The following is a 14,646-nucleotide window of genomic DNA, read 5'->3' on the forward strand; positions in this document are numbered from 1 at the left end:
GCTAGTGGCGCTATGCCTATGACTCAATACATATAGATGTGTTCAGGCTGGGACCCTCATCAAGCATGAGAAGTTTTGGGCAGATTGAACGATGTACGTTAAAGTTACAACAACTTCCTGTTTCATGGCGAAACACTTTGCCATGTCACCACGACAAGGGTTTTCAGTGAAAACTCAAAATTTTGATAATTTTTCATCAGAAAGGTTTTTAGATGACACTGAACAAATTTGAAGTCGGTGGGGTTAAAGCTCTAGGAGGAGTTTGTTAAAATACAACCCTTGGATTCAGGGTGCAGCTCCAAGAGGCTTTTTCGTGTGTCTGGACATGTTACATGTGCCTACCAAATTTTGTTCCTCTACATGAAATTTAAAGATAGGGGCTTTTATTTTGAAATTTTCTAGGGGGCACTATCAAGCCATTTTGCCACATCCATGCCCAAGACCCATAAAATATGGCTTGTTGTAGCAGCCCTGAAGGACTGTCACGGACTGTTGTTAAGCCAATGAGAGAATGGATTTGGATTGGGCGGCGCAGCAGTGACAGGACGCACCAGGGAGCAGCTGGAGAGAGAACCAACTGGAACAACCAGGGGAATTAGCTTGTTTGTCATTGTTGCTAATGATATCAGACTGGTTAACCAGCAGCCACAAAGTTCTGACTTACAAAAAAGATGACCAACAGCCACAAATGGACGTTATGACATGTGTACTTCATCTCTATGATAGAAAGAAGACATCAGATAACATGAGTCAGATACACCTTCTCTCTGTCTTTTTGGTCGCTAATTTCATCTCTAATGGTTAAATGTCTCTATGGCTGTTGTGAATTTATCTCCTTAACAAGAATGCAGCAGAGATCATATAATGTGCTGTGGGTAGTTTCCTTGTTGAAGTTACAGTGGATTGATCCAGATCCATTGATCCAGTTTTTAATTGAGTGGTTGTTCAGTCACCTGTTGATGTTGTGTGATTAGTGAATGAGTGTTTAGGAGGTCTGGCTGCTTACTGGTGATATTTTCTTCAGTTCGTTTTTAAGCTGAACTGTATATTGAGTAATAAGCTTAAAGCAAATAGAATAACAAGTGTTAACATGTCAGCTTTGTAGACTGTGTTTTGTATGTCGTGCATATAGATAAGAGCGTGTAAGTCATGTATTTGATACATGCATTAATACTTTCTGATGTGAACCTACACTTTTACATCTGTGGGTGTTTTTAGTGTTTGGTCTTTCTAGTGTTCAGCACTGATCTGTACCTGTATCAGATTATAAGCGTCATGGTACATGGTCCCATTCTTCAACCAGCATTTGTTGGTTTGTGGGGTTTATCAGAGACTACCTCCAGAATTTGGGAGTGGAGAGGATGGAATGGCCTGCCAGCAGTCCTGACCTCAACCCCATTGAACACTTGTGGGATCAGCTTGGGTGTGTTGTTCGTGTGACCAACACAACCATGTTGGCTGACTTGCGACAAATGCTGGTTGAAGAATGGGATGCCATCCCACAGCAGTGTGTGACCAGGCTGGTGACCAGCATGAGGAGGAGGTGCCAGGCGTATGTGTATGGTTCTTCCACACGTTACTGAGGCTCCTGTATGTTAAATGAATAAATTGTTAAATTGCCAATATGTCTTGTTTCTTCAAACTTCAATCATCCAATCCACCAACCCCTCCGATTTCATCGGGTGGGGGACAATAATACAGTATAATGCGGTTTGTTGTAAGATTCCATGTTAGTTTTCCTCCTGTCCTCCCCAATTTTTTGAGTCACCAGCCGCCACTGATGTGTATATATATATTATATGTTCAGAGTGATGAGAACAATGATCCCACTGAATTTCATGAACAACCAAGCAACTTTATCCCAACATCTTCCTGTGTTTGGAGGTGCTATGGGTCTGAGGCCAATCACTATAGAACTGTGCAATTTTCACCAGTTCTGACATGTGTGCAAATTTTCGTGAGTTTTTGAGCTTCCCAAGCCCCTCAAAAATGCAATGGCATAGGGTGATAATGATCATCTTTACAAAAAACAACAGGTTCCTCGCATTTTCAGGCACTTTCATGCTCAGGCCCCAATCCTTCACTTACAATAGGGCATTCGCACAACTCAGTGTTCAGGTCCTGAATACTTTTGCAAATTGTCAACTGTGGGGCCTGAGAAAACAGCAAACAAGGCTCTTTCTTTATATGGTCTAATAAAGGTGTGTCTATAAATGCAGGCTCACAGCTGTCCTTAATGGTAAACTAAAAAGGGGAGACACACACAGTCAATGAAATAATTAATCATGTTAAAGCTGCAGTGTGGGACTTTTGTCTTCCCCATCTGGCAGTGAGTGTAATTACAAAAACACTGTTGACATGCTTATCATAGGCTTGTCATAGGCTCCAACGTAACTGACTCAGCTGCTACTGTTGCCGGCGTAAAACAGTGGATAAATTGTTTTGAACGCTACACAACCCCCACGAAATGACTAATTTCACTATCAGAATTTGATCTATTCTGTCTGATAACATTTGGAAAGTCTAGAGGAACCACACGATTAAATTATTTTTTATTCTTTCAAGTTAGCGGAGAGCTAACCAGAAGTTAGCCAGCTCAGCCATTGTGGACACCTCCGCTCCACTAGGTGCTCCTGTGTTTTTTGGTTTCTCTTGCTGGTTTTTCTTTGTTTTGCAGGATCCAGGGCAGGGCAGAGGGTCGTCATTTGTTTCATGAGCCACACCTGGGCCCGGTGTGATTTCTGTGCAAAGCATGGCTTTTCCATGGAGCTTCCCTCTCTTCTCCTCCTCCCCCACCACGGTGTGGCTGTTTGGTTTTTGTTTACTGACATGCATACATCAGTGATTACTGACTTCCATGTTTTTTCCATTTTCCATTTATTATTTGTAAATAAATATACTTGTCCACGCTGGTAAACTGATCTGGTCTCCCATATTTGTCGCAGCCTATGAGCCGGGCTGTGAAATATGGAGGCTCATTTCAACTTTGTTGACCCGGGGTTGGCGTGATGATCAGCTGTACCGTAGTAAGCTGTGCGCCTCGTTTTATGAATGATTTGCGCAGTTGGGAGACATTGATGAGTGTGGTAAGTTGTTTATTGTTTTGGATTAATGTAAGCTGCTGTAATGGGTAACGAGTCATTGATTTGGCTGAGGTTTGTGCTTGTGTTGGCTGGCTGTTATGCTGGTGATTTTTGTGGCTCTGAGTTGTATCAGTTCTGTGCGTGGCCATAGTAAATTGCTGTTGTTCTGTCCCTGGTTCCTTTGGAATTCGTGTGGGGGATTGTTAGTGTGGTGGGAACGTGGCTGGAGCAGTTGTCTTGGGGCACATCCGAAGCTGCAGGTGGGTCACCGTTGCTTTACTGGGCTGTTGGGCTAAAGTGCGTAAATACTCACCACAAGTAGCACCTGAATACTAGGGGGAGCTTAGGTAGACTCTGGTTAGGCAGTTAGTGGGACGGGCAATGCCAGGGGCGTGGGAAATCCACTCAATTTTGTCATGTTAACCTTTTGAAACCTTACTATGCTCGTGTATTGCAGGTGGCCTTTAGTGGTGAGGAGCAGAAGGAGCCTGTTCAGCTGGTTTCAGTGGCTGCAGCGATGGCAAGTTCTGTTATTTTCTCCTCTCTACAGGAGAATGATGGGGTTACACTGCCTGACGAGAGCTTGCTGCATGGCTGGTTGAAAAACTCTGAAACACTGCAGAATCTGGAGTCTCTGTTTGGGCATCTGTCCGAGGGGAGGTGTGCTGAGCTATCTGCTCTTATTAACAGTTACCCGTGTTTCTTTAATGATACACCAGGCCGTACGTACTTGGTAGAGCATGACATTGATGTAGGCGAGGCGCAGCCGATCTGCCAGCGTTTTTACCAGGTATCAGAAGGAAAATGGAAGGTGATGGATGCAGAGATAAAATAGCCTATATGCTTGAGAATGGTATTGCAGAAGCCTCATCTTCTAGCTGCGCATCACCTTGCTTACTGGTTGATAAGTCTGATAAGAGCCCTAGATTTTGTACAGCGACTGCAAGGTAAATTGGGTCACTAAACCAGACACATATCCACTGCCATGCATTGAGGACTGTGTTGATCAGGTCGGCTCAGCTCAGTACGTCAGTAAATTTGATTTACTGAAGGGATTTGATGACTTTTGTCAGTGAGCTTTTGAAAATGTTAAATCTGTCCTTTGCTCACCCCCTGTTTTTGCAGCTCCATGCATGGATCGTCCCTTTAAGCTGCATGTGGATGCAAGTGATGTGTGAGTAGATGCTGTTCTGTTTCAGTGTGATGACAGTGGTGTTGAATGTCCCGTGAGTTTCTTCTCAAAAAAGTTTTACTCTTTTCAGTCAAATTATTCACCTTCCTGGTGAGAATCTCGTCTTTATGGGGGGGGGGGGGGGGGGGGGGGGGGTTGACGATGCCTCCGCTCCACATGTGCTCCTGTGTTTTTGGGGGGTTTTTTTGGTTCGTGTGCTGGTTTCTCTTTGTTTTGCAGGATCCAGGGCAGGGCGGAGGGTCGTCATCTGCTTCATGAGCCACACCTGGGCCCGATGTTCTGTATAAAGCATGGCTTTTCCATGGAGCTTCCCTCTCTTCTCCTCCTCCCCCACCACGGTGCAGCTGTTTGGTTTTTGTTTGCTGACACACATACACACACATCCATACATCACTGATTATTGACTTCCACATTTTTCCCATTTTCCATTTATTATTTGTAAATACATATACTTGTCCACACTGGTAAACTGGTCTGGTCTCCCATATTTGTCACAGCCTGTGAGCCGGGCTGTGACACACTGAAGTCAACATCTGTGTATCTGACATGACAACAAAGGGAACAAGACTCATTTTTCAAGGCTGGTTATGCACATCAGTGTCAGCATGAGCAGGGTGGTCGGACACTGAAACTGGACTGATGCTAGCAGACATCTGCTCTGCAAATGTGGGCTTGAGCAGGATACTACCAGCTCCTGCAGTGTGGGTCTGCAGCTACCTTTGACCTCAGTGGTCAAAAGCTCTTGGATCACCTAGTTGCTTGGCTCTGTTTGTTCGTGCCAATCCTTCCTGCTTTTGTGTTCACTCAGTTAGTGACTCCTATAAAGAGGATTGCTGGGAGCCAGTCACCTACTTGGTAGTGTGGGCAACACAATGGAAACTCTCCTTAGGACAACCAGACAGTGATATAGGTTCTTCAGGGGTCTGTTTAAGTGCATCTTGACAGTTGTGAGTGTGCAAATATCCATGGTGTCTCTTCATGTTGACTTGTCCCTACATTATGTGTTGTGGACTAATCCTCACTTCTAGAAGACCTCACAGGCAAATTACAAACTGTACAAACCACCTTCCATCTGTCAGAATGTCATAACATAACATCAATAACATCCCAGAGACTGAGGTAGAGTCCGTCATTGTTAACATTACTGTTGGGCAGCAAATTTAAATGTAAAAATATTTAATGTAAAAGTAAATTTGAGAAAATGATCCATGGGCATGAGTATCCTAGCTGTTCACAACAAAATGTATTGGCATATAGCAGCTCTGCTGAGTGAATATTCCACTGACTCACTGACCCCAAACTTGAAATGCAGGATGTTCCATAAGCTGCAGATCTGGCATTTCAAAGATAATACTAGGAATCTAAAAGCCTTTTTTAATTATTAAATTAGAAAAGTTCATTTCATTTAGGCTAACCTGGCAGCAGCATTTAAAATTTAAAACTGATAAAAATCTCAAATCTTCAGTGCTTTAGCAGCTAATCTTCACCGAACACCCATTGACAAGGGGTGGTAAAATTATCTAATACTGGTGGTAGTGTTGTTTCAGCTTAATCACACGGCACTTACACTGTCAGCAGAGAAGGTTGGTCTCATGCCTTACCTTCGAGTATATGGCTCCACTCAGGACTACACCGTTGCGGATCCAGATGATAGATGCAGCAGGTTTGGCATTGTCTGCATGGCATGTGAGATTGAGGTGGTCACCGGCTCGTAAACCCACCACCGGGGCCCCCACTATCACTGGGTCATCAGGAGGAACTGTGGAGGGACAGTGTGATGTTTAGGTAGACCTATGCATTTAATGATATTGTTCGGATAAAACACAACGTAGATGTTGTAAAACTGTACATCCATATACCAACAAGTGTACACTAGATGTGCACAAGATGCAAATAAATAAATAAATAAAACAAAAAAAACCTGATTTATTCACATTTCTTATGACTTCATACTAAAATTAGATCGGCATCAGTGTTGGCCAGATTCACAGTAAAGAAAAATGTAACCAGAAAGGACTAAAACACTTATACACATTTTCTAAAATATTGATAAAAATGTTTCAATTTTTAATCTGGATCCTGATCTGCATCAAAATACACAGTGATAGACAATCAAGCTGACTGGCTGATGGGGGCCATGATTTTTGGAGAGAACCCAAATCCAGTCTGAAAACATTGTCATTTATAAAGTATGTAAGAAGATGCGTGTTAGTAACTTGCTCTCTCTCATCCAAATATTTTATGTTCTGTAAATCTGTAGGGTGAGTGATGAAAAATGTGTTTTTCAAAAACAAATTTAAATGGTGGACAACCTGCTTTGGCAGACATGTCTTAACAGCACAAGTTAGTAAAACCAATGAATCCAGAAAAGAAAGTTTTGCTTTAACACATTTAGATGTTATGAACCAAAATATAAAGAATGTAAAGGAAGTACATAAATTAAGTTAAAACTTTTGCATATCCCTTGAGGTGTGGATTTGAAGGTTTAAGGTTTTCATAACGAGGCCCTAAAGCTCTGTCTCTTAGTGTAATCTAATAAGCGCTGTAGCTAATGATCTTTTACAGCAGAGTTTTGTTTTAAGAACAGAATAACTATCTTCTCATTTATCAACTGTGCCATGTGCTCTGGTAACAGATGTATGAACGTATGAAATATACTGTGTGTTTTTCTGCCAAGTGCCAAAACAAATTTTCTGTAATCCTTCAGGCAGAATCAAATTATTCAGGTTGTGCTCGATATCTAAACAGTCTGACTCCATGATAATGCACTTTCTATCTATAGTGACAGCTCATTTTAAAATACAAGCTCTGATACTACCCCATTTATGTCTGCTCTTAATGTAGTGAAAGAACTGTAACTGACATCTGTATTTGGAGCTTATGTCAACATATTTCTCAAATATAAATTATCACTGGGATACTGCAATGCAATAAGTTGTTTCACTTTTATACTAACCTTATTACAAGCATTTAACTATTTAAATCACATTTGGGATTATAAATGTTCTTTTTTTACTATGGAAGAAATTTTGCTCAGTAAAAACAGTATAAACCAAGGCTCAGATCAATTTACCTTCAATACAGTAAAACCTCAGAAAAAGAAGTAAAAGAGGAAGCAAAAGTAAATTGAATCTTATGATAAACAGTACAAACACCATTAATAAACTGGAGTTACATTCTGAATTGAGTAAATTGAAAGTGAATTGATTGTGCTGTGAACCAGCCAACATGATACACAACATGGTATCTAATAATAATAATAATAATAATAATAATAATAATAATAATAATAGTAATAATAATAATAGATAAATACATTTAATTTGTACCACACTTTTCATTCATAGAGAAACTCAAGGTGCTACAGTATTAATAATATAACTATGTATGCACTCTTAACTTCAAACAACAAAATCTGTGAATACTCTGCAGATAAAGACCACACATGAATAACTAGTTAAAGGCACAAGCGAAGTAGAAGTTCAACTTTGTCATCTTCCTTTTTTTCATAGCAAAGAGGTCAGGCAACAAGTTGAACAAAAACCTACATCAAAAGACTGAAATGAACTCAAAGTGAGAAACGAGCCAAAAAGCAGGATAAAGCTGTGACACAGCGACGAGGCTGCTCAAAGACCCTGATTATGTTCTTGTATAAAACTGGATCTGATCAGCCTGGATTTTATTCAAACTTGAGTTTGAATTATTGATTGAGCACTCAGCTCATTAGATAGCAGATCTGGGGCAAGCCTAAATCAAAGGCAACATGCAGATGGCACATCCTGAGTGCTTAGAAGAAAGAGGGAGAGTACCAGCTCCAGCTCTTCCTTTAAACTCCTTAAACATTACAGCTAACTGGAGACAATTCTGCTGCTGTATCTACCTTAGACATCCAGCTTACAATTTATTTGGTACTGTGTGTTTTTTGTCTAACATTCAAGGTACCAAAGGCTCCAAACTCATTTACCCATGACACATTAATTTCACTATGAAAAGATTGCATAAAAGAGTGTTGAGGTTGCTTTTAAATGAACCAAGTGTCAGTGCAGGTCTCAGATCATCAGATGAGCTGTTCTGTATTTGTAGTGCAATACTGAATGCATTATCACAAGATATAAAGCAAGCTGTCGGGACATCGAGCTGTTGGGTATCTTGTGACCTGAGAGGTCTGCTGGGTTTGGTAAATTGAGAGCATATCTGATATATACTGTGAAGCCAGGCTTTATAAAGCCTGTTGTATATTGTGAGTCACTGAGCTGCATGTGTCACTCTCATCTCAATTAAAAATTAGGTTGTGCAACAATATTTCTTTTTATTTGATATGTAATAGTTTTCTATTCACTTTCATATTACATGGTTCACATGGTTCAAAGGCTAGTTCTGCTGCTGATTGTTTGGTTACTGTAACTATTATTGGATTTTCCCCCTAACTTTACATGAAATAATAAGCAAAAATCACTCCACATCTGTTTGTGTTCACCAGTGACACTGGAGTTATACATAAAAATCTAATAAAATTTAACACCACCACTGTAATAGTACAACAAAATAGGATTATTAAATGTGGACTCTTAAACATTAGATCTCTGTCATCTAAAACTGTATTAATGAACAATCTAATCTTAGATTATCATATTGATTTATTTTGTCTTACTGAAACCTGGCTGTGTCATGAAGAATATGTCAGCCTAAATGAATCCACTCTCTCCAGTCATATTAATACTCACATTCCTCGAGACACTGGTCAAGGAGGTGGAGTTGCAGCCATTTTCAACTCAAGCCTAATAATCAACCCTAGAGCTAAACTTAATTATAACTCATTCGAAAGCCTTGTTCTTAGTCTTTCACACCAAACCTGGAAAACTTACAGCCAATTCTATTTGTTATAGTGTACCATCCTCCTGGCCCGTACCGTAGTTTTTATCTGAATTCTCAGAGTTTTTATCAAACTTAGTCCAAATTTCATGCTCCCCTTCTCCAAGAAGCCAGCCCTCCTGGTTATTGTTTTTTAAACCAGCCCAGACTTATGGGCAGGGGTGGTCAAGTTGCTCTTTTATATAAAAAAATAGTTACAAAGGCTCCAGTATTTATTTGGGGCTGTTTAGCTCCTTTGCAGCCATTCTTTTTCTGATAAAAGGAAGTTCTTCTTTTCTATGCTTAATAATATATAGACCACCTAGATATGATCCCAGCTTTATAAATGCTGAATTGCTGTCCTCAATTCTGCCTAGATTTGATAAGTACCTGATCCTTGGAGACTTTAATATCCATGTCTGCTGCCCTGATGACTCCCTGGGCCTGGAGCTCTTAAACCTTATTGAGTTTTCTAACCGAGCATGTGCTCTAACTGGTCATACTCATTCAAAAGGTCACACTCTAGATTTAGTCCCATCACATGGTATAACAATTCCTGACGTTGAATGTGTGGATGCATGTAACTCTGACCACCAATGCCTTATGTTCAACATGGTGTTGACTTGTGCTATCTGTATCCCATTCCCTAGATCTAAAATTTTAACTGCTCTGCTACTAAATTAATTTCTGCCTTCAATATGCCCACTAGTTTCTCTTGCTCGCCTTGTTCTGCAAGCGAGCTGTTAAAAAATTTCAATAATTTGTGTTCCTCCATCTTAGATAAAAATATCGCTCCTATCAAGACCAGAAAATCTAGTCACCTCTCAATGCCCTGGATAAATGAAAATATTCAGGAGATGAAACAAAAATGCAGACAGGTGGAGAAATCATCTAAACTCACAGTTCACCTGGAACATCTTAGGTCTTTTCTTAAGACTTTTAATGGGGAGGTTAAAAATTCTAGATCTGCTAACTTTGCTACCCTAATTGAAAATAATCAGTCCAACCCAAGAGTGTTGTTACATTGTGAGCAGTATCATTGATCCTCCCCGGGCCAGATACTAGAAGCCACCTCTGAGAAATGCAACAAATTTCTGTCCTTCTTTACAAAAAAGGTCTCAAGTATTAGAATTTGCATTTCTCCCCCTGATTCTCCAATTACGGTTGAGAAGCCCTGTGTAGTTTTCCTCTGCTAATTCAACCCAATTTCTCCATCCTCTCTAACTGACATGATAATGAAAATAAAACCCTCAGCTTGTCCTTTAGATATTCTTCCTGTAAAATTTCTAAGGGACGTTTTTAATATTGTTTCACCCTCTGTTCTTCAAATTCTTCAAATCTCTGTTGCCAGGTTCTGTCCCTGAATTTTTTAAAATGGCTCTTGTGCAACCACTTTTAAAAAAGTCGTCTCTTGATCTTTCTGATCTTAACAATTTTAGGTATTAGGTAGTATTTCTAAGCTCCCATTTTTAGCTAAGGTTTTAGAAAAGTTGTAGCAGATCAACTGCTTGCTTTTATTCATGAAAATATTTTTTTGAGAAATTGCAATCTGAATTTTAGAAAAGACCATAGTACTGAAACCGCTCTTCTCAAAGTTATTAATGACTTATTGCTGTCAGCTGATGCTGGCCTTAAATCCATTCTTGTTCTGTTCAGTTCTTTTCAGTTCATCTACTGCATAGCCATTTAACGAAAACCCTCCCATGTGCTGCTCTAAAAAAAAAAATCTTTTATTTTCCAGACGGTAATGCATTTTACATGTCTGCCTTGTAAAAAAGAATTTTTGGTTGAAATAAACCATTACCAAATCTCAGTATTATTTATAAAATATTTTTTCTCTCTTCTTTGGAAAAAATCCATTTTTGAAAGTCTGGTTAAAATGCTTCAATAGTGACAGGAGGAGGAGAAAGAGCAGTGTGTGTGAAGTGGTGGGGGGGGGGGCAGTGGGGGAGAGCGAGGGGGAGTGGGGGACAGAGGAGGACGGGTGCCTGCTGTCCTCCACAGGGCGGGCTCTCTTACATCAATTTAATGTACTTCATTTTTTTCATGCTAATCTATGATTGGCCAAGACATGTAAAATGACGCTCCAAGGGAGGATGTCCTCCCTAACCAATCAACAACCAGAATGCAGTATTGACATTGCGTTGGTCCGATGATAGTTTCCAGATTTCATCTTCAATTCTCTCCACTGTAAGGCAGAGTAGCAGCAGTAGATAACGAGCAGTAAATAGTTCCTTGTGTTAGCCAACGCAACAGTTAGCATGTTGTAGCAGCCTGAAGGACTCTTTATACATCCATGGAAGGACTGTTAGCCACCGGGGAGGCTGGAGAGAGAAGCAACCGGAGAAACAACCAGGAGAGTTAGCTTGTTTGTCATTGTTGCTAATTATATCAGACTGGTTAAGCAGCAGCCACAAAGTTCTGTTAACTAACATACAAGATGACCAACAGCTACAAATGGATGCTATGTCATGAATACTTCATCTCCATGATAGAAAGAAGAAGACATCAGATAACATGAGTCAGATACAGCTTCTCTCTCTCGGTCTCTTTGGTCGCTAATTTCATCTCTGATGGTTAAATATTTCTCTGTGGCTGTGAATTTATCTCCTTAATGCAGCAGAGATCATATAATGTGCTGTGGGTAGTTTGCTTGTTGAAGTTACAGTGAGCTGTCTGGACTCACTCATTCATTTGGAATTGATCCAGTTTTTAACTGAGTGGTTGTTCAGTCAGCTATTGATGTTGTGTGATTTGTGAATGAGTGTGCAGGAGGTCTGGCTGCAGGCTTGTGAGAATTTCTTCAGTTCATTTTTAAGCTGAGTCTATATTGAGTAATGAACTTAAAGTAGCCTAACTAGAATAATAAGTGTTAACATGTCAACTTTGTACACTATATTTTGTATGTCATGCATATAGATAAGAGTGTGTAAGTCATGTATTTGATACATTTATTAATACTTTCTGATGTGAACCTACACTTTTGGATCTGAATGTTTTTAGTATTCAGTCTTTCTAGTATTCAGCATTGATCTGTACCTGTATCAGATTATAAGCTTTGTGGTACTTTATATATTTCCGTATACTAAGAAAATACATAGGAAATATGTGTAAATCATATGATATGTTGTCTGTTTCTGATGAGAACATAAATCTGTTGTAACAATAGAACAGTACTATAAATTTGAATTTCGCTTTGTTGGTAAAATGACACATTCTGAACCACTCCATGGTTAAAATGAGTACTTCTTTGTTTAGAAACAATTTTAACAGTTTGATTTGATTTATTGAACAGGACAGTGTGCAGTATTAAGCATAAATGATACACTGCACCAGAGTTAGCTTGAAGCTAATTTGCATCTGTAGTCCATTACAATCAAAACATACAACAGCACTGCAACAAACAGTACAAAGCCAAAAAAACAAAGAACACACCATACAAGATACAAAGCTACACACAACAGCACATCACATACACCCACAATGTCAGTTAAAAATGAATAATGTAAACTAGGCTCAGTGATCACACAGCTGATTCGTCTTTAGTTGATTTTTTAATTTGGCATTCCACTGAGTTGTGGCTTTCACAGAGAAAGCTGACTGCCCAAATGCAGTGTGACGAAATGGTATGGTACAATCTTGAATAGAGGATATTCTGGAGGATCTAATAGAACTTACTGAGTGCATGTACACAAAGTCACATAGTGCAGGAGGGGCCAAACCATTTAAAATTTTATAAACTAGGCACAAATTTGAGAATAATCTAAAATTGTCAAAGCTCAGTAAATTGTATTTCTCCAGTACCCTACAGTGATGGAAATGCATTTGCTTTTTGTTCAGAGTTTTTAGAGTTTGTTTGTATAAGGACTCAAGAGGTTTTATGGCTGTTTCTAGCCTGCCCCCAACATGTGAAGCAATAACGCATATGGGAAAGAATCATAGCATGCATAAATATCTTGGCTGCGTCCAAAGAGAGACAGCTTCTAATATGTCTAAAATCTGCTAAGTTGCACTTTATGGTTTTAACTGTTTTTTAACATGTTTCTTAAAGTTCAAATTTGGATCCAGTGTCACACCAAGATATTCAAAATATGTCAATTTTTTCACCTTTGATGAGAATATCAGCATTAGGAGTGTTTCTAAACCCCTCTCTGATTTCATCAGGTAGAGACAATGATATAATATGATGCAGTTTATTGTAAGATTCCATATTGGTTTTCCTCTTGTCCTCCCCAGCTTTTTGAGTCACCAGCCGCCACTGATAGGTATATAGAAGCAGAAGCCTTATCAACAGACAAAGCACTGACAAAACTGAAAATCAAACATCACCAATACAAAATCCTAAAGAAACCAACTGATGAGAACAAGTGTGCAGAAACAGAAAACAAGAAGATGAGGACCAAATAATGTGAATAGTTGGCCGTGCACACTGCCCACATATATTTTTATAAACAGGACTACAGGTATTTTCGTATGATTGTTACTCTGTTCTAAATGTATGGACACTGGCACTAAAGAGGGCCTTTTGCATTTTTCGCGAGTTACCTACATGTTTGGAAGAGGAGGGGGAGGAGTATTCAGTTGGAAGCAACGAGGGATATGGCTTCACGAGGATTCCCAATTACTGTAGGTAAGTCCTCCTCCACTCCGGATCAAGAAGAGATTGGGCTCCTGTCTGCTTTGCAGGAAGTCGGGAAACAGTGTGACTGGGGTTGAGATCAGGAGCCTGGTGCAGTGGATGGCTGCACACAATCCAAGACAAACCTCCGCTGTCGATATTAAGAAAAATGTAGGGAATTGAGAAACCATTCCCCTACGACAGGAGTCTGATGGTCTACAGTTGTGTCGCAAATGCAGATAAGTTATATTTGATACCAGAGTGCTACAACTCATCCTGGTTATTTGTCCAGAAGACTGCTATGCAGCTTTATATAGAGCTACAGTTTGACTTTCTAATTAAGTAAGGGAGTCAGGACTTGTTAATTGGTGAGTTGCCCATGATTTGTTCTATTTTTTTTAATATAATCTCAGTATATTATTCACAAATATACTTGGACTTTGACTAACATGCGGTCACATCTTAGGGCCCCACCCATGTTGCAATGTGGGACTTTCCCTTATGAGGGCTTTGATTTTACAAAGTCCCACAAGACTCTTTAGAAACAAGCCTCGATATCGGAAACAACTGTTCTTAACTGTTTTGGTAGTGTTTTGTTAAAAACTGTTTCAACTTGGTTCTTGTTTAATGTGTGTTTCTTGGGAGAGATATTTTAGTGTACAAATTTAATGCCAGCAGAGACATTGGGAGAGGTTTTATTTGTGGTAATCAATGTAGGAGACTATGAATAAGCAAGTCTTTTAAGTTATTTCATTTAACATGAATGGGATATTAAACCCAGCTAAGAGAAGTTGAATGCTGTCAAAAATGAAAAGGGAAAATGCACAGGTTGTGCTCCTGCAAAAGGCTGACCTCATTCCATCAGAACATGAAAAACTAAAGAGAATGGAATTTTCAAAAGT

At 39.6% G+C, this 14,646-nt stretch overlaps 1 protein-coding gene across 2 annotated transcripts in view; it reads right to left on the reverse strand.

Moving 5' to 3' along the window:
* LOC121909800 (kin of IRRE-like protein 3) overlaps positions 1 to 14,646 on the reverse strand; it is a 278,843-nt gene that overhangs the window by 76,907 nt on the left and 187,290 nt on the right. For both annotated transcript variants that reach the window (XM_042430524.1, XM_042430522.1), the window contains exon 4: positions 5,877 to 6,034. In XM_042430524.1, coding sequence (XP_042286458.1) covers positions 5,877 to 6,034 — 158 coding nt within the window. The remainder of the gene's footprint in view (positions 1 to 5,876; positions 6,035 to 14,646) is intronic.

The sequence above is a fragment of the Thunnus maccoyii genome, chromosome 13, assembly GCF_910596095.1.
Source record: "Thunnus maccoyii chromosome 13, fThuMac1.1, whole genome shotgun sequence".
NCBI classification, from domain to species: domain Eukaryota; kingdom Metazoa; phylum Chordata; class Actinopteri; order Scombriformes; family Scombridae; genus Thunnus; species Thunnus maccoyii.